The 20515-nt window shown below is 37.1% G+C and overlaps 2 protein-coding genes across 4 annotated transcripts in view; one reads left to right on the plus strand and one right to left on the minus strand.

Annotated features, from left to right (window-relative positions):
* The window catches only part of CXADR (CXADR cell adhesion molecule), a 61099-nt gene extending 41371 nt beyond the window's left edge, over positions 1–19728 (plus strand). Inside the window, exon 8 of the mRNA XM_034424073.3 lies at positions 18268–19728. Within this exon, the coding sequence (XP_034279964.2) occupies positions 18268–18309 (42 nt within the window). The 3' untranslated portion in view covers positions 18310–19728. The remainder of the gene's footprint in view (positions 1–18267) is intronic.
* Positions 5928–18321, minus strand: C5H21orf91 (chromosome 5 C21orf91 homolog). 3 transcript variants are annotated; one of them, XM_034424403.3, is made up of 5 exons: positions 17882–18321; positions 12554–12684; positions 9560–10090; positions 8720–8782; positions 5928–7030 (listed from the first exon to the last, which is right to left on the minus strand). In XM_034424403.3, the coding sequence occupies exons 2-5, from the start codon at positions 12675–12677 to the stop codon at positions 6870–6872; spliced, it is 879 nt and encodes a 292-aa protein (XP_034280294.1). In that variant the 5' UTR covers positions 12678–12684; positions 17882–18321; the 3' UTR covers positions 5928–6869. The 3 variants fall into 3 exon arrangements, with proteins under 3 accessions (XP_034280294.1, XP_034280212.1, XP_087751167.1); XM_034424321.3 differs by lacking the exon at positions 17882–18321 and adding an exon at positions 14626–14809; XM_087895041.1 differs by lacking the exon at positions 17882–18321 and adding an exon at positions 14280–14590 and having other exon boundaries at positions 12554–12687.
* Positions 19729–20515: the final 787 nt, after the last annotated feature.

Here is a 20515-nt window from a genome sequence, read left to right on the forward strand (position 1 = left end):
CCAGGCCCTAAGCCATGGAGCGCTTTAAAGATGGTAACCAACACCTTGAAGCACACCAGGAAGACCACCGGGAGCCAATGCAGCTCGTGCAGGAGAGGCGTCACATGGGAGCGTCCCGTTGCTCCCATAATCCCCCACGTGGCCGCATTCTGCACCAGTTGGAGCCTCCGGGTGCTCCTCAAAGGGAGCCCCATGTAGAAAGCATTACAGTAGTCCAGGCGGGAGGTGACGAGTGCCTGAGTGACCGTGCGTAGGGAGTCCCGATCCAGAAAGGGACGCAACTGGCAAATGAGGTGGACCTGATAAAAAGACCCCCTGGCCACGGCCGTCATATGCTCTTCTAAAGACAGCCGTGCGTCCAGGAGGTCGCCCAAGTTGCAAGCCCTCTCCGTGGGGGCCAGTAACTCGCCCCCAATAGCCAGCAATGGCACCAGCTGGCTATATCGGGATGCCGGAAGCCACAGCCACTCGGTCTTGGAAGGGTTGAGTCGGAGCCTGTTTCTCCCCATCCAGACCCGCACGGCCTCTAGGCACCAGGACATCACTTCAAGGGCATCATTGGGATGGCCTGGGGTGGAGATGTACAGCTAAGTATCATCAGTGTACTGATGGAACTCCACCCCAAAACCACAGATGATCTTGCCCAGCGGCTTCACATAAATGTTGAACAGGAGGGGTGAGAGGACCAACCACTGTGGCACCCCACAAACAAGGTGCGTCGGGGTCGACCTCTGCCCTCCCCGCCAACACCGACTGCAACCGGTCAGAGAGATAGGAGAACCACCGTAAAACGGTGGCCCCCACCCCCAACCCCCCCAACCGGCGCAGCATGATACCATGGTCAATGGTATCAAAAGCCGCTGAGAGGTCTAATAGGACTAGGATAGAGGAACAACCCCTATCCCGAGCCCTCCAGAGATCATCCACCAATGCGACCAATGCCGTTTCCATGCTGTGCCCAGGCCTGAAGCGAGACTGGAGCGGATCTAGATAGACAGCTTCATCCAGGTACTGTGGGAGCTGTTGTGCCACCACACTCTCAACAACCTTCGCCACAAAGCGAAGGTTGGAGACTGGACGGTAGTTAGCCAAAACAGCCGGATCCAGAGAGGGCTTCTTGAGGAGGGGCCTCATCACCGCCTCTTTCAAGGCAGAAGGCAAGACACCCTCACTCAAAGAAGTGTTAATAATCCCCTGGAGCCAGGCTCGCGTCACCTCCCGTGAGGCCAGCACCAACCAGGAGGGACACGGGTCCAATAAAAGTCACATTTAGCCATCCCAGAATCCTGTCCCTGTCCTCAGGAGCCACAGGGTCAAACTCTTCCCAGATAACATTCTCAAGACCTGCCTCCATCATCCCGCCTGAACCTACCCAGTCAGAGACCAAGCCTTCCCGAATTTGAGTGATTTTATCGTGTAGATACTGCACAAAATCCTCAGCCCGACCCTGCAAGGGATCCTCCCGTGCTCCCAGATGGAGAAGGGAGCGGGTCACCCTAAACAGGACAGCTGGGCGATTATCTGCAGATGCGATAAGGGCAGAAAAATAGTTACATTTTGCCGTTTTTATCGCCACTAGGTAGGTCTTAATGTGAGACCTCACCAGTGTTCGGTCAGATTTGGAACGGCTGGTCCTCCAACCGTTCTCCAGGCGTCTTTTCCGGCACTTCATCTCCCTCAGCTCCTCGGAAAACCAAGGAGCCAAGTAAACTTGGCAATGGGTCAGAGGCCGCAAAGGCACGACTCGATCCAAAGTGCCAGCAGCCGCCCTGTCCCAGGCGGCCACCAGTTCTTCAGCCGAGCCATGAGTCAGAGCCTCAGGAAGTGGCCCAACCTCCGTCTGGAACCTATCAGGATCCATCAGGCACCTAGGGCGGAACCACCTAGTCTGTTCTGCTTCCCCGCGGCGGGGTGTGGTGGTTAAAAAGTCAAGCCTAAGAAGGGAATGATCTGACCATGACAAGGGCTCAATCGCTATATCCCCTATCTCAAGATCATTCATCCACTGACCAGAGACAAAAGTCAAGTCCAGAGTGTGTCGTCCTGTGTGAGTAGGGCCATGAATTAATTGGGTCATACATACTAACCACTGTGCCAACATGACTCCATAAAGTAACGTACAACTTTTAAATTTCACAAATCTCTTCCACAGAGTGCATGCAAAATCAAAGGTGGCTGAAGAAGAAATTACTAGAGTTAATTGTAGAAAGATCCTAATCATTTTGTGTAGGGGCAGAAAATTACTAACATTGTTTGCTTACCTTATATGTCTCTGCAAGTAGCCTAGTGCCTATCTATATCTATCTATCTATCTATCTATCTATCTATCTATCTATCTATCTATCTATCTATCTATCTATCTATTAATATATATATATAGCAATAGCACTTAGACTTATATACTGCTTCACAGTGCTTTACAGCCCTCTCTAAGCGGTTTACAGAGTCAGCATATTGCCCCAACAATCTGGGTCCTCATTTTACTCACCTCGGAAGGCTGAGTCAACTTTGAGCCTGGTGAGATTCGATCTGCCAAACTGCTGGTATCCGGTGATCAGCAGAAACAGCCTGCAGTACTGCACTCTAACCACTGCGCCACCGCAGCTCTTATCTATTGTTTTTTATATATATAACAATAGGGCTGTTTTTTTACATTAAATGAAAATTTACCTGAAGCATTTTCAACAGTTACTAACTGCTACCACCAGAGGGCATACATAATACAGCACACTTGATAAAAATTTGGTACTGTATGATTTTTTTGGGGGGGGGGATTTTTTTTAAAACAACTTCTGCATTTTCCTAGAAAACAACTTCTGCAACTTCCTGGAAAATACTAGCATTATCTACAGTCATGTGTAATAACTATACATTAATTCATTTTTATTTTACTTATTTTACTTTTTCTTTCAATTTGTAAGTTATAAGTTGTCTACTTAATTGAAATACCGTGCTTCCCCGAAAATAAGACCCTGCCTTATATTTTTTTGAACCCTGAAATAAGCACTTGGCCTTATTGTCATGCGCTCAAAACCCCGATTGGGCTTATTATCAGGGGATGTCTTATTTTGGGGGAAACAGGGTATCAAATTTTACATTGTTATTGAAAATTATACAAATGGGGGGGGGCTCTATAGTGAGGAATATAATAACCAGGATTATGCAAAAGTCAGCATTCTATATTTTTTTCATACCTGAACAGGCCAATATTGCACAAAACCCCACATTTGAAATACCACAAAACACTTTTAATTTGAGGGGTTACATTCCAAAAGACATCCAGTTGGTGAATGTCTGAATCAGTATTGTCCAAAGAAAGAATGGAATGCTCCAGAAGTTTTCTAGCTGGTTTGATCTGTACCTAATACGTATAATGTACCACTTATGCTGCATTTTGATATCAAATTGTCACTTTTTGGTTATTGTTATACTGCATAAAAGTATCAGAACCTGGACTTAATATTGGTGCATACTGACTACCAGGTTCAGGCTGCAAAAATACTGAAAAGTCCTACTGGTTTTTTCAAGTCATCAGTGCAGAAGTGTTGCAGATCCTGTCATGGCCTCCATTTCCCATCAATTTCTCTTTAATTTTATGTAACCAGTTGTAACTGGAAATGAAGAAACATTTCAGTTCATAAGGTAGTTCATTTAACATTTTATATTTATGATTTTGAATGATCATTTTATTATTTTAATTAATATTTCATTGAAAATGTTTTACATTTTAAGAAATATATTGACATATCACTGTCATCGGATTTCAGTTCTTTAAGGAACAATTATTTTTTCTTTGTAATAATCTGCTCAGATTATTACAGGGAAGAATGAATAAAACTATAGAAGTAGAAAATTTACTATTACTATTTACTTATTGTAGACCTCTAGCTGAAACACCTTGCTGCACTGATGTCACTGGGGCTCATAAAGCTTTAAGATTTAAACTCTTTGGTTGATTTAAAAGTTGCATAATTATTAAGCAATTTGAAGTATATATTTTCATTCTTTAGTTTCTAGAGTTACTTCAGTGCATATAGATTGTATCTCTTAACATTGACTTGATACTTATGAATTTTTAGTGCTAGAATTTGTGTAGTATTACTGCAGAAACTCATTAAATTGCACCATTTGATATTCCAGTGAAGGCTGCGTGCATGTGTCTGTGTACATGTACACAGAAAATTCTTAATTTTCTAGACTAAAGGAGAAAAGAAGTAGCTGTTAAATAACAGTCTTTAAATGTAACGGTAACCTAAATTACTTATTTCAGCAATTCATGGGAAAGGAAGATCAAACTGATAAAACCATTTTCAGAGTGTAAGCTTTGCCCTTTTAATATCTACATACATGTATGAAAGGGGAAAAACATGTGGCATGGTTACAATATTAGTTTTGTCACTTCGATGAAAACCACAGCTACATTTATAAAATGCCTATTTGAATATAACAGCCACTGACTCTCATACATAGAAATCACTTTCTCAAACCCACTCATTCGTCTTCTTTTTAGCAGAAACCGAAAAAAATAAGCAGAAGAATGCAGGTTCGGTGAGGTAAGTGACTTGGGAAAAGAAGGAAAGAGAAAGGGTAAAATTAGATGAGGCAAAAAGAGGAGGAAACTGGGCAGAAAAAGAAAGGAGCCCTATTTAAGTATTGAAAGCTGGACAACATACAAGCTAGTTAATTAATTTGGTGCCTTCAAATCAATCTTGATTCCTGGCGACTCCTTGGAGAAGTCTCTGCAGTTTACTTGGCAAGATTTCGGAAGTGGTTCGCTATTGCCTCCTTCTTAGGGCTGACAAGAGTGCCTGGTTCAAAGCAACCCAGTTGTCTTAGTCTCGTTTCTAATCTGGTGCCTTGAGCTACTATGGCTCTCAAATTATGTTTTGTTGCAGTTAGCCAAATGTTTAGATTTTTATCTCCATGTCAAGTCCTTCCCAAAGTTCTTGGATAGGCAGATGTTGTTTGATAGTACTATCACAGTATATAAACTGCTAAGTTGTCTTTTGCCATTGAGTGATGATTTTGTCAATGAAGTGATGCTCCAGATGTTTTGGGATTGCACCTAGGGTGCCTACTACTATTGAGACTATCTTTGCTTTAATTTGCCACGGTTGCTCTACTTTTATTTGCAGGTCTTTGCATTTTAATTTCCCCCCCAGCTTTCTTTTCCTATTTTGCTATCTCAAGGTACTACAATGTCCACTATCCAAAATTTTTTGTCTTTATCATTAAGTCTGGGGTGGTGTATGGCAGATGATTGTCTTTTTGAATGTTAAAGACTCAGAGCACTTGATCTATTTTGTGATCCCATCAGTTCTTGTTTGCAGGCAGTTAATTTTAAGTTATAGTATACTTGTTGTGAATGGGTGGTAAACAAATTTGAGAGATACAGTATTTCTTGCAGATATTCCATTGCACAATTGTTGCTACTTTGTTACACACTTTAAAGTCTTCATTCTCATGATGTGTGTATAGTCATAAGTCACTTTTTCCAAGGCCATAATTTGGAATAATCATTAAACAGTTGGAAGTCAAGGACAGTCTGTACAATTAATGGACAGACTATCATTTCTGAAACTCAAACTCTATTTGAGGAACTATCTAAATTAAATAGAGAACAAACACTATGTGTAGTCCCAACTCTTGGAAAAAATGTTTAAAGTTGAGATCTGAAAACACCCACCCAGCCACCCACACAAATCATGTTGCTTATTTACAAAAAATGTATTTACCAGAATGAGATTCCTCAGTCAACTTTCAGCCTATACAACTTTCCCATGAGTGTCAAGTGTTTTTGTATTTTAGAGCATTTTTTTTTTTTTGCAGAACATTTGGACCATGACCTAATTTAGCACTTAACAGTTTCATAGTTTCTATAAAGTTCACAAGTGACATAAAGTAATATAAACAACTAATTTGAGGCATGTTTTTAAAGCCATTTATTTTTATAAACAATAGAAATTCACATATAAAACTGAAGTTGAGCTCTGCTTATATTAACAAAGCCTGAACCATCATTCCAAAAGTAGGTTCTTGGCTTAAATTTGTGATGCTTGATATAATTATACACTCTTAAAATTAAATGTAATATTGTACAACTGCTGAGATCATGTCTTTGGAAACAAGCTTTTTTTAAAACAACTTCCATCATGAAAGGTAATTTACATTGACCTGAAAAAAGAGTAAACACCCATTACACTAGGTAAAATGCTATTTATAATTCAAAACTTTTATAAAAAGATGTGGAAAAGTACCTAAAATAGTATTTTTTATAAAATTCAGTAATAAAATATTGCTTGCAATAAATAAAAAAATGGAGGTGAATACTGGTGGTTCCATTATTTCTTAATACTTAAAACTGTATTTCACCTGTTATCCCGGGTTATTTACAAGTAGTTAGAAGTATTAATTAAATTAAGCTGAAATATTGGTAATCGGTGACAAAGGAAAATATTTATTAGGCTGGAAAAATTTTTAGAGGAATTTTTGGCATTCCTCTAAATATACTGCTCGAAGTATAGAGATAGTAATCATATCATGATGTTTGGGCAATGCACTTGCATGCACATAACCAATGTGGGAGGCTCTTAAACATCCATGTTTTTAAGACATGGTGCCCCACTGAACCATGAAGCAATGGATTCACACAGTTCAACTAATAATGGAAATGATTATATGAAATGAAAATGTTATCAATCTTTATTTTTGTCTTTAAAAACGCAAATACATATAGCTACCTTGTGTAGCTATACATATACAAATACATATAGCTACCTTTTTTTCCAAAATACTGATCAAATGTGCAAGTTTTTCCCCAAAGTCTAACTCATAGAGAAGCAAAAGTGGAAAATGCAAGTTTGCCATGGCTATATGGATACATTGGATTTCATGGCTGCCCGTCCCATCTGTAAACATGGCAGTTTTGAACAGTTCTTTAGCAGTTGTTCAATAGCAATATGACGGACATTAAGCTCAGAAGCTAAGGAGTCTTTTTCTTGTACTTGCTTCGTTAACTCTTCAAACACATCTGAAATCAATAATGATGGCATGTTAGCCTATAACATCAAATAGTTACACTAATTAAGAATTGCAACCATGTACTTTCATTTATGAGTTAGCTAAGAACAAAATTAAAAATTTGAGTTGTAGCTGTGCCCACTCAATATAAACCTACCATGGAATGTGGCAATTTGGGACCATTTTAATAATCTGATATAACTAAGATGTCTGAACTGATTGAAAATCTTCCCCAAAGTTCTGCTTGCTGTATGCAATTGAAGAACTCAGAAAGCTGGGTTTTAAAGAATGAGACTATGTATCAAAAAAGATGAAATACACACACACATTTAATAGCCACACAGAGACACTCTTGGTGGTTGTTAGCTTTCTAAATTGTCTTGGTAAGTAGGAGATGATACTATTCAACTAAGTGACAGAAAAGATTTCCATTGGTTCTCCCATACCTTCCCCAGAATGAGAAACTCTAATTTAGGTATTTGTCAGTTCACTATTTATCCTTGCTCATCCTGAGATGATCAAAGTACAGTACTGTATTATCTATGAGACTGACTTTAGAACCATATTTTCCTTACGTAAAATGTGAATCTCTTATGCTTTATCAGTTAATCAGTTGTAATCCATTTAGAAAGGGGCAATTCTATTCTTGTGCATCATTCCTTCCCTGGCACAAACTCCCATTAACCTATTTGTACCTGTTGGAGACATTCCACACAATACAATCTATTCTTGCTGCAAGATGCATAACATACTATGCTAAAATAGCAAGGTTACTAACACAGAGAGTATTAGTACTGGAAAGGATGAATATGTAATATTTCCTAAAAACCTCCAGTGATGGAGATTTGACTATAACATTTAAAAAATCAAACTCTGTATAAATTTCTATTGAATTAGACATGTTTCACATCCTAAAAGATAAGCAGCCTTAAAATAAATTTGGTTTCTGAGGGAAAAAAACTATTTCATGTGTTCTTTAAAAATGATGATAAAGGCAAGTATCTCAAACATTCCTGTCCCAATTAGCTTCTTTATACATATACACATAGTTCTAACTTTCCTACAAAGTTCCTTTCACTACCACGAACATATATTACTTTTAATGTTTGCTTCCATGCCAAATAATGGAAGGACAGAGCTGGGCAATACAAGATCACTCAGGACCACATAAGGTACACTAAGTTGAGCACTTCATGTAATCTGATCTCTGCAGTGCATATTTTTTTCTGACAGATAAAGAAGCAACAACTGAATAGTCACAGTAAGTTTCCAGGTACTTTCAGATCTGCCTTCTCCAATCAGAATCTTAACTGAGATTGATATATGAGTGCTGGGAAAGCTGCACAATGTAAAGAATGCGGGGACCTAGATAATGTTTTTGTTTTTAGTGCCATTTGATATGTAGGCCAGTGTATCCCATAATTATTGTGGGGCAAAAGAAACATTGCTACAGAACAAATAGCAAATAAGCCACCCAGAGTCACTTTATTGGTGACAGGAGTAACATATACATTTAATAATTTTAAAAAATGTTTGAAACTGTTTTTTATTTGCTTTCAATGACTGATACTAGTTTAATTTACATATGCATGCATGCATGTGTACATATACACACATACATAGCATCAATCTTTTTTAGGGATATAAAATACAGGCTTATAAAAATGTATTAATCAGCAAATATTAAAATATATCTCACCATGGACTTGCTTGAGTAATTTCCCATTCAGCTGTTCAACTTCTCTCAGAGGCATCATATTCACTGGTATGAATTAAAGACAAAGTAAATTGTTAATTAGTGTGTATAAATAGGAAACAATACTTTCATACAGAAAAATTAAACACCAAGTTTTTACTTATATATTAGTGAAGTAACTATATAAACTATCTATCTATCTATCTATCTATCTATCTATCTATCTATCTATCTATTCATTCCTTTATATTAAGTCAGTGTTGGGATTCTTTTTTTTTCTCTTGAAATTATAAATCAAATTACTAAAATCTCTTTTAAAATACAATGCAATATATAAGTGGAGAAAAGCTGCTTTTGCAATTTTTCAACCATTCTCTTTAAAATGATGCATCCAACTGATCCAGGATTGGTATAATAAGCCTTACACTTTATTCTCAAATTATATTCACAAAGTAGATAGATGGACTAGTATATTTAGTCAACAGTGCAAATATGCATGCTTAATAAAAACAAAATAGAGCTCCTTTAATGGAGTTTATGTTGTTGAAGGTAAGTGTAGATACATTAACAAAGCACAAAATAAAACAGTTGTTCCATAAATGTAATAGGTTTATTTACTAGTCTTAAATTAGTATGACCTCTGAATAGTTTTTGAGTTAAGAGAGGACATATTATTTAGTATGTGTTCATAATTTAAAAATCATGTTTCTTTAGGCTAGGACTAGTTGACAAACACCGTATCACTGGATTCAAATTGTAATAATTAAAGTTTATTTAATTATTTTCCAAGTGCTACAAAGTTTATATATACAAATGGGTTTATAAATTACTTCTTGCACTTACACTGCTCTCTGTTGTATTGGGGAAACCTTAGTACATAAGTATCTGGATCTTTTTTGGTTTTTCCCAATTCTGATGACTGAGTATGACTAGACCATAATGAATTATTACAACAAAATGGTGCACTTCTTTGTTGCAACATGTCAAATCTAAAATCATTGGATTCTCTTGATTCTAGAATACTCTGTGAACAGTTTGTAATACTCCCAGAGCTTTCATTGATCCATTTTGCAGAATATTTAGGGACTTGGGAATCAAACTGTGGAAGTAACTTTCTCTCTCTCTGATGTCTAAAACTAAAAATCCGATGCGGTGTCGGTTTCGAACCTTCTGAATCCAAATCCCTATCTTTGTTTTGTGCGTACTGTATAATCCAGTTAATTTTTCTGCTCAGAATGTTTTTCATTTCTGCATATGTACTTTTGGACAATTTTGATTGTGGGCAACTCTGGTTTGCTATTAAGTGGAATTTCTCAAAGCAGTCTCTATGTCCCCTTAATGATCTTGTATGCAGAAGATCAGACTTTGGTATTCCTAAGAAAGGGAAAAAAAGAAATTAGTAGTATAATTCCATGAATAATACTAAGTTATAGATTGAAAATACTTTATATATATGTCATATATAAAATTTCATTAATTCATTCTTTAATTAGTTTGATAATACATTCATTCCGTTATCTCTCAGCAATGATTTGTCTCTTGGAAATTCAGAAATAGGCTGCAGATACGGTTAGCTACAGATAGTTCTCAACTTAAGACAACAATTGAGCACAGAATTTCTGTTGCTAAGTGAGGCAGTTAAGTGAATTTTGCCCAATTTTATACTACAGTTTCTTGCTACAGTTTTTAAGTGAATCACAGCAGTTAAGATAGTAACACGGTTGTTAACTGAATCTGGCTTACCCATTGAGTGTGCTTGTCAAAAGGTCACAAAGAGTAATCACGTAACCACAAGACACTGCAACCATCATGAATATGAGTCATTGCCAAACATCTGAATTTTGATGACATGACCATCGGGATGCTACAACGGTCATGTAGAAAATGGTCATAAATCAATTTTTTCCCCAGTGCATTGTAACTTTGGTCACTAAATGAACGATGGTTAGTTGAGGACTACCTGTACGAGAACTAGATTTCAATATCATGAAATTTGGAGCAACTTTCTCTGTAATATTTTGTTTTCCGAAAAAAACTAAAAAAAATATTTCAGTATGTAGCTCCTATTTCCCCTCTTGAACAATGTTTATGCAACTGAAAATGAATGTGAATTCTTTTCATTTGAAAGAATATGCAGATTTTTTTTTCATTGGATATTGGAGTTATATCGTGTTTTGCCACAATGCTTTGTGAATAATAGAACTATACTTTTTCAACTTCATATTTGTTTATATCTTACCTCGAGAGCAAAAAGTGACCTAAGTGGAGATTCCCTTAATGTAAACCTACATAAGTGTTACAGCAACCCAGAGAGGTAGACTGGATTGAAACCCACAAAGTAGGGGTTTGACCAAGAGTTACCAAATGAGTTACTGTGGCTAAGTTTGAATGTGAATATAATCCAAATACCAGCTCAAGAAATGGATAAAATTATTTTTTGGTAACACCAATGTCCAATAACAATTTTGTGCAAATGTTAAATAAGTGTGTAAGGGAGTGCCCAAAGTAGTAACTTATTTATTCACTAACACTATTCTAAGTACATTTGAATATAAAGTAATGATTATATATATTATAAAGAGGATCTAATACTGTCACTCACTGAATCTCAATGTATTCTTTACAAATGTATTGAAAAGAGACGCAGAGACAGAGTGCCAACTATTCAGTCTTACAGGATTCTGTAAGTATCTTCTTAGTACTGTGATTAACCTATCTTAGCACTGATATTAGTGCTGGCATAATAACTTAGTCACAGTATCTCCGTGGCTACTTATCTTTACTTCATTTGAGTAATATAGTAAACTTGGGATCCTTTAATTTACAAATCTTGAAAAAACAGAAACTTAAAATTATCTCTGTTTATAAATAACAAGTGGAAGTGACATGCAACCTATTTAGTAAAACAAAAGTATGGGATTTTTCTAGTAAACTTATTACTTTCAAAGCACAATTTGTCACAAAAATTTTATGATGCTTGAAATTGTTATTGGTTTTCTGAATAAAGTCTCATTATTTTCATCTCCCAGAAGATTAATAAAAATAATGTGTCTGTTTTATTCACTACTGCAAGACAAATGGTAGCCTTTTTGTCCAAGCCTGCAAATTCTTCACAAAAATGCATAGGATATAGAAAAGTAAGCATTTATAAAATTTTAAATATATTTAAAATCTAAGGGGAAATTGTTGACTAACTGATAAAGCAATATTATCAAATTAGAAAATGACAGAAGTGACTATATATGGGGAAATGTTAGGTTCCTCCCCACTGTCTTTGAGTCCATCCTGATTCATAGTAAATATATAGAGAAGTCCTGCAATTTTCTTGGCAAAAGTTTTCGAATTGGTTTGTCATTACCTTCTTCCAACAACTAAGAGTGAATGACTGGTCCAAAGTTATCCAACTAGGTCCATACATAATGCAGGTTCTCACTTCTAGTCCAGTGCCTTAACTATAAACCAAACTGGCTTCAAAGATAAGTTTATATTTATAAATTCACAAAATCCTAATGCAAATCTATTATAAATATTATAAATTACATTTTAGTCATTTTTTTTATTTGTAGAACCATTGAGAAATAGATGAATTGGAACCTTTTTACACAGGATTACTATGTGATTTTTAACTCTGAAAAATCAAAGTTCTAAACTACAAACTAACTCTACAAAACAAACAAATTCATCTTCCCACTCAGGGACCCCTCCAAAGAAAAGACCGATGTTAGCAAAACAGGAATACATTTATAAGCTACTATCATCACTAATCTAGAAATTGAAAGGTTTTGTTTGTTAAAGTTAGATATTTTTTCCAGGTGTCTGAAATTAGATTACACTTACCTTCAATGCTTAACTCAAAACAAACGTGGCAGAAGGAAAGAGTCTCTCTTTCTGTTCCTAATTTGCATACGCTGCAAACATTATCATCATTTAAATCAATGTTAACAAATTGCTCTTCAGTCATAATGCCCCTAAAAGAGAAAAGTTTAATAATATATTGTTACTGTTACTCACAATATGGAAGAATACTATATTTAGCATCCCACACAAGGTTTGACAAGTCAAACAGAAAAACCAGAAAAACAAACTCTGTTTTAATTAAAATACAGTTTAATAAACATGGGGAATTTTATTTTTATTTTCTAATTGATTCAAAATTGAATATATTTTCTACATTGAGATAAGATCTGGCTGAAACCTAGTGATTGCTGCTTATTGTCGTAGGCTACTGGGAGCTGGTTTTTGAATTTTTAAAAATTGTTTCATATACAAACACACTATCTTTACTGAGAGTCACACAGATTTATGGTGTATAACACAGGTGTCAATTCTCCGCGTCACATGATGTTTTGTGAAGTTTTTCCCATTTGCAGAGCTGCGGTGAGCGTTGCCTGTGCGTGATGCATCTGGCTTGTGGGCCACCAGTTTGACACCCCTGGTATATAATATGATCAGCCTATAGAGTATCTTAAATAAATATGTAAATCATTAATGAAACACAGAAAAAAATCAGTGCCCCTTCAATAATTTCTCATTTTAATGAGAGAGTTTAAATCTTTGTGCTAGTTCAGTAATGACTTTACTATCTCAGAGCAGCCTGTGGCAGAACAATATTACACAATTTATCACATAAATAAATGCAGGGAGTAATTTTGGCAGCTCTAAGGTATCTTTTTTAGAGTCATTTTGAGCTTGTAAATTTTACCCCAGCAGAGTGTAGAATTAGTCTATGTGCAGTGAGCACAAATCATCACATTGTATCTGCTAAATAAGCAGAAATAAATGTTTTATCTTCAACTTTGTTTATATACTTCATTTATAGAATAAGTAACAGTAGTCATTATATCAAATCAATTGCCTTTCATTTCATTGACTGGGCTTAGAAAAGCACAAAATGAGCAAACAAAGTTACTTTCAGAATTGTTTTCTAAACAGCATTTCTTATTGGGCCATGTGGGAAAGTTTCTCAAGTTTTCCTTTTCCCCAAAACTGGAACTAGGCCATTTTCTCTTTGCTAAAAGGGGACCAAAAGAGATAAGAGCCCCTCAGTGAAGAGAATAGCAGGCATGTGTACACTTCTACATCTCAAGTATAATTATTTCTCTACTGCTAGGGAAAACCTGTATCTAAACATTTTTCTTCACCTTTATGAGAACAAGAGCTATACCAAAGAGTGGCATTTTGCATGGAGTCCTTTTTACAATAAAAACCAATATAGCTGGAAAACAGGAAAACTTTCTTACATCTTGGAAAAATGAGAGCTAATTTGGGGCCAAGGAAATGTACTTGGCACAGGTAAAGAGGCAATTTTTGCTCTCCTACGTTCTGGCCCTTGCACATATGTATTCCATTGGTTTATATCTCATTGTTCCAAGGATGGCATCTGTACAAAGATGTTTTTCTCATTTCATTAGGCACACTTAAGCCTGACAAAATTCACTTCCCTGCCTCTCCTTAGTCCCTTTTCAGCTGGTGGGCCCAATATCCCAACCTCCAGAGAAGCAAGCCTTTTCTGCACTGGAGGTAGATTTCTAGAAGTGATAGAACAAGAGTCCCAACTCATCTAGAAGGTGGAAGGCTGGGAAAAGCTGGGAATGGGAAAGAAGTGATGAGCCCAAGCATGTCGGGGAAAAGAAAGGTAAAAACTGAGACGGGGAGAGGAGAGCTAAACCACGCAGCTGCAATTCATCCAATAGCTAGCTTGAAATTAGCACGAGTCCTTCCAGCTTTACACAAAGCCGCTTGGGAAAGAACCCAAATATGTCCTCGAGGGCTCCTTGCCTTCCCCTTTTAAGAGTAATTTGCCCTCTCTAGGCAAGCTCCGGCTCCACTTTGACCTGACCCCAGTGAAACCCTTAGCGCTCCCAGCCCCGCCACAAGCAAGCATGCCACCCCTGGGCACTCCTCCTCACCCTGGCCACACGGGACCCGCCGCCTTCCCAAATTCTCGGTGCTCACGACAGGCGCTCGCGAAATGGCTGTCGGAGAAACAGCAGCAGCGAAAAGTGGGAGGAGGCGGCGGCAGCAAATCTAAGCTTAAGCCTGGCCTCCCAGCATGGGGGAAACCCCGACTTTGCCTGCTTCCGGACTATACCATTGTTGGTCAGGGAGGGGTGAAAATCTAGGAGAGGGAGAAAGCTTCCCACCAGCATTCAACCCTCCTTTCCCCCTTCTTCCTTTGTTCCTTTCTAGAGAATGGGATCTGTGTACAGTAACATTTACTTTGCTGTCCCTCTGATCGGCAGCACCGTAAACTCATAATTCTCCCCCCCCTCCCCACGGTGTAAGGAAAACACGACCGTCAGCCCCAGACAGGTAGCAACCAGTGCTGCAAACTATAGATATACTCCCGACAGAGTTACGCATTTCCTGTTGAGAAGTCCCCCGTCCCCGTGTCTTCAGAAGTGAAATTTGGGATACGATACTAGAAGATAATAAAGGATGATTGGGAACTTCAAGATTTCTCAGATGTTTTTATGGTTAAGCGTATTTTCTCCCTCAAAACTCATCGATAAATTTTAGCAAAGAGGCTTATTTGTTCATTTATACTTCATTGCTTTAATTACTGCTTTATTCATTGCTACACATAGACATGTATGTATGTGTAGGTATATCTGTCCCTGTGTGTGTATGTATGTATATCTATTCTATTTGTATTGTATTTTATATTGGAATTTCAAGATTTTTATCACCCAGATTGTTAATTTTTAACCTCTTCTTATTGAGTGTGTAGCCTGAGTAAGCCCTTTAGCTAACTTTTATTTTAAATTATTTTTTTAACCCCAATTTTTGTATGCATCTACTTTTCCTAAACTCCTTAACATTGTTAATTTAATTTTGGATATCAATTTCCTTGTGCTGGTTAATGACTGCAATAAAGTTATATATCTTTAATTTATAATTCTAATTTAAAAGTAATTCTGGGTAGATGTTTTCAAATAAACGACCTGCATCTTTAACTAACTATAGGAACTCTAGTTCATGTGCAGTGGCGGCACCCATGGTTGTGCAGCAACCAGGAAGTGTTATTGATTAATTCTACATGATTCCTTTGGCAGGGTGGATGATTCTGTAGAGGACCAGGAACTCCAGGCATAGGTCAGCAGCTCAGCCGAGGAGGTTTTCCCAAACAGCCCTCCACAAATCTGTCCTGTGACCAGCATCATGTTCTCCATTATGTATCTCTCTATTAAAAGCAATGCTACAGAAGATGGAGAAAGTTCAGCCACGAATAATAGAGACCCTGATGCTAAGCTACCCTCTTTTGCTTGCCTTCAGCCTTCCAGAAATCCTGACCCGCTTTTGAAGTACATGAAGGCAGAAATTAAGTGTGTAACTCATTTACGTAGGGTATCCCAAGTTGTGACATTCATTCAAGGCTGTTGTGGATAATCCTGCATCCAATCTTTAAGTGTGCTGGAAGGCCAAGAAATATTTCCTTGCTTCATCTAACCTCCCCCACCCCACCCCGACATATCTGGAACAGCTGCTTGAGACTATGCACAACAACCATGGGGTTGGTGTCAGGGTGGATGGGTCGAGTTGATTTAAATCACAATTTAAATCATGATTTAAATCACTAGTAAAAAGGCTTGATTTAAATCAACTCGATTTAAATCATAATTTTTAAAGAGCAACTGTCATCTCTGCTACTCCTTTGATCCACTGTTGACTCACCGATAGTCCCAGTGTTGCAGAATATACAGTCTCATGCTACATAATTAAGCTCCATTTCATGCTGAATAAACTAAATTATTTATGTATCTTAAATAGAAAACTATCTTACGATAGATTTTTACCCCAAAAGTTTTTTATTAAAATAAATTCGATAAAAATCAAAAAAATCCGATTTAAATCAAAAAAATCCGATTTAAATCAAAAAAAATCTGATTTTTTTGATTTTTTTTTTTAAAAAAAATCATTGATTTTTATCTACCCTGGTTGGTGTGCAATGCTGATTATGGCTTGTGCGTAAACTTGTAAATGTGTATGATTAAAATAATTATTTTAAATAATGAAATTATTTTAATATGGAAGTCTGGCATGGATATAAATAAATGTATTCCATACTTTACTGACTGGTCAACCACAGGATCAAATTGTCTATCGGCGAGATGGGTGGCAAACAAATTAAATGTAATAAATAAACAAGCAAACAAATAAATAAACCAACCTGATTTAAAAATACAGTAAAAAATTGCACTGCTCGAATATCAGTCAAAGACATTTATACTGCAGCATCCCTGCAGAAAGGGTTGCCACCAACGGATCACCAATCTAGGACTCTGCAGTGGTGTGATTGGTGACAGAGCACCAACCACACCATTGGAGCACAATCAGAACATACAATCCAGGTGAGTGTACAAGGGCCTGATGTGGGACCAGTAAGATGGTGAGCAACAGGGAGTGCCATGGGATGAACATGCAAGGAAAACAAAGACATTAGGTCTAAAATAAGAAATTACTCCTTTGCCTCAGTTTTATAAGAATCAACAAATACAACCTAATTGTAATTAATAATGTAATCTATTCTGATTACCATGCAAACCATATTGCAAATTTTTGCATGACCTCGGTGACTCTACCTTGGCATCAGTCAGGCTTAATACCTCCTCAGATCTTATGATTCATTTAATGAAAAGCAAATAGTAATCTAGCATGCTGCAAGAGTAATAAAATGGCAACTAATATTATTGCAAAATGATACACTGCTGAATTTGCAAACATCGTAGAGGTATAGAAAATAATGCATTACAAGGGAAAATGAACAATTCTTAATACTAATTGGGTAAGAAACCAAAGGTGCTTTTTCAGGAGGCAACTGGGCAACTGGGCTCTCTGATTTTTCTTTGAAGACTTTCACTTCTCATCTAAGAAGTGAAATGTCTTCAAAGAAAAACCAGAAAGTCCAGTTGCCTCTTGAAAAAGCACCTCTGGGACCTGGATGACTAAGAATCTCCATAGATAAATTGGGTAAGAAGAGAGTCATGCTAATTTGCTACTTACAGAATGTGGATTTGGAGTTACAAATAATAGGCTAGCTTTTGAGAACTAAAAACTCATGAGACAAGATAACTTTAAAAAGCCACAGGAAAAGAGGAGTGACTAGTTGTTGTTAGTGTTGAGGTTTTAACAGTATATATTTACATTTTATATTGCATATCATACCTTTTTTCCAGAAGCTCAAACTGATTTGCAGAGCACTCTTGCCTGTTTTTCCCCACAATCTTGTCGCGTAGAATAGACTGAGACGGAGCGACTGCCTCAATACAATATTTTGTATCAAGTTCTATTACGATACTATATTAATATGGACTGTGGGTTAAGCAATGTAGAAAAAACGGATCATATTTCTTAAACAGAATAAAGGCATAATTAAACAAAACTCTTTTATGTGTTTTTGCCGCTTACATCTAAAACTCCGGGGTTTTTCCAGGGATTTTTATTGAGCAGTTTCCATTTCAGCCACAAGTGATTCGGGTTACTAACGGGAATTTTACTGGAGAGCATATATAATAAGTCTACTTCTTTCCATTGTATCTCTGCTGTTTAAGAGCGATTGGAGACGAGATCTTCAGATTACCCTGAGGAACTAGGAGGAAGGCGAGCGAAGTTCCTGTTTGTCGGCAGTTTTCCGTGACGTCGCTCACAGTTACAGACTTGCACGCTCCTTTTTTTAAATGTGTTCTGAAAGAGGATTATTGGGCAATCGAGTTGAGATGGAGTAACTTCAATTTATGACGTGAGTGCTTAGTTCTGGCCAACCACGAAGAAATGTGCAGTTTTGCATGCAAGCCCTTCTGTTGCGCCGCGTACATCTAGGCACAGATGGTTGGTAAATCTTCAGGAGACAGAAAATGTGGAAAGTTTGTTTATTTGTTTATGACAGCGAACATATCCAACACACCTTCCTCTTATTTTCCCCACAGCATCAACCCTGTAAAATGGTTGGGCTGAGACAGAGTGACATTAATTTTACTTCTAATGGTGCTGGGATTCAGAGCAAGCCAATGGAAGTGATTTTAAGGCAGTTAAGGAATAGTATAAGGTCTCATGCTACTGGATTAACTCAATTTTCAGAGAACAGAGGCATCATATGGAATAGTCTTTTCAACAGTGTTTCTCCCAAACCCTGAAAAATTATCATTTCAACTAGAGATAGAAAGCCAGCAGCCCTCTCACTTATTACAAAACTCCAGTTTCCAGTAGCATAGATTGTATATTTCCTTTATTTGGACACCCAACTCTATTGAGTTGTATGAAAATGTTTGGACTTCATTTCAGACTACTTGCACTTCTGGTAAGTACACACATGAAAAAATAAAATGAATGGCTCTTCATTTTATGGAAAAAAATAAGTTACTTCACACTTTAAAGGTACAATTAAACTTTTAGGTAGCATTTCATTTTTAAAAAAATACAGTTGCTGTAATGATATTTTTCAGTACTGTATAATATCTGATGGAACACTATCAAGCATATAGACTACAGCCTAATCACTGTGAGTTGTCTATAAAAAGTTCCCACAGGAACAGCACAGGCCACACTTAGCTGGCAGAATCTCTTTATAATGCTTTAACTAGAAAGTAAAAACTGCATTTGGTTCTGTTTACATAGTGTTAAAGAGATATCTTGCTGTATATGCAAGCAAAACCCTGGTCTTTAGAAATCACCAGACAGCCAGTATTAAGCTCATTGTTAGTAAATGCCTAATTTCCATGGTAGGATGAAAAGTGACTGAAATGAATCCAGAAACTGCCAACCTGCTTTGTTAATCACATTCGGATCTAATCCTGTTTTGGATCTCATGCTGCTTCAGTTTGAATGCTTGATCATGTTGTTTGGCAAATCATCACTTTTGTTTGGTTGTTTTGTTGTTTTTTAAATTGGATTGAGATAAAAATAACTAATATTTCAGAAAGAATATAATTTTAATAGATACATTTTTTACATTATGAGAAAATATATATAAAAATTTGAGATTACCAAAATGGGAATCCAAAAGAAAAGAAAAATGAAGAAATGAAGAAAATGATGTGGACACGAAATGGCTGTGACAAGAAATCTTGGACAATGCCTTTTTATAGGCTCTAAATAGTAGGCTGTTGAAAGCTTTGAAGACTCCTTTTAAATGCAAAAGATTAATAAAAGATCAAATCCTGGTATGCTACAGGAATGATTTAAAGGTCAAGCTTGTTCAAAGTTAAAACAATGAGTATAAATTTGGACTGTTTGACCAAGGACAAACTATTTGCTTGATATTTCTGGTAACTTTTAATGGACTTTTTGCTGAACCAGGAATGAAAAGATAACAATTTAGAGCATAGAACATAGAAAAATGCAGTTGGAAGAGACCTTGGAGGTCTTCTAGTCTAATCGCCTGCTTATGGCAGGAGATCCTATACCATTCAAGACTTTCTTTCAGCTTCATGGGATGGATACATGTGATCATAGAAAGAACAACAGACTAACAGAACAGAATAACAGAGTTTGAAGGGATGCCAGAGATCCTCCAGACTAACCCCCTCCTCCCAAGCAGGAGACTCTGTACCATTTCAGTCAAATGGCTCAATCTCTTCTTAAAAACGTCCAGTGATGGAGCACCCACAGCTTCTGGAGGCAAGCTGTTTCACTGTTAATTGTTCTCACTGTCAGGAAGTTTCTACTTAGTTCTGGGTTGCTTTTCTCCTTGATTAGTTCCCATCCATTGCTTCTTGTCCTGCCTTCAGGTGCTTTGGAGAATAGGTTGACCACGTCTTCTTTGTGGCAGCCCCTCAAATATTGAAACACTGCTGTCATGTT

Source organism: Pantherophis guttatus, chromosome 5 (genome assembly GCF_059756535.1).
Source record: "Pantherophis guttatus breed Tessera chromosome 5, ASM5975653v1, whole genome shotgun sequence".
NCBI classification, from domain to species: Eukaryota; Metazoa; Chordata; class Lepidosauria; order Squamata; family Colubridae; genus Pantherophis; species Pantherophis guttatus.

Excerpts from the sequence above, each read along its gene's own strand:
- C5H21orf91 (XM_087895041.1), bottom strand. The coding sequence starts at position 14,335 with ATGCTTGGGCTCATCACTTCTTTCCCATTCCCAGCTTTTCCCAGCCTT. Across the intron at positions 12,688-14,279 it reads TTTCCCAGCCTTCCACCTTC|TAGGGGCATTATGACTGAAG; the intron begins TAGATGAGTTGG and ends ACTTTTCTCTTT. Across the intron at positions 8,783-9,559 it reads CCAATACAACAGAGAGCAGT|TGAATATGATGCCTCTGAGA; the intron begins GTAAGTGCAAGA and ends AATTCATACCAG.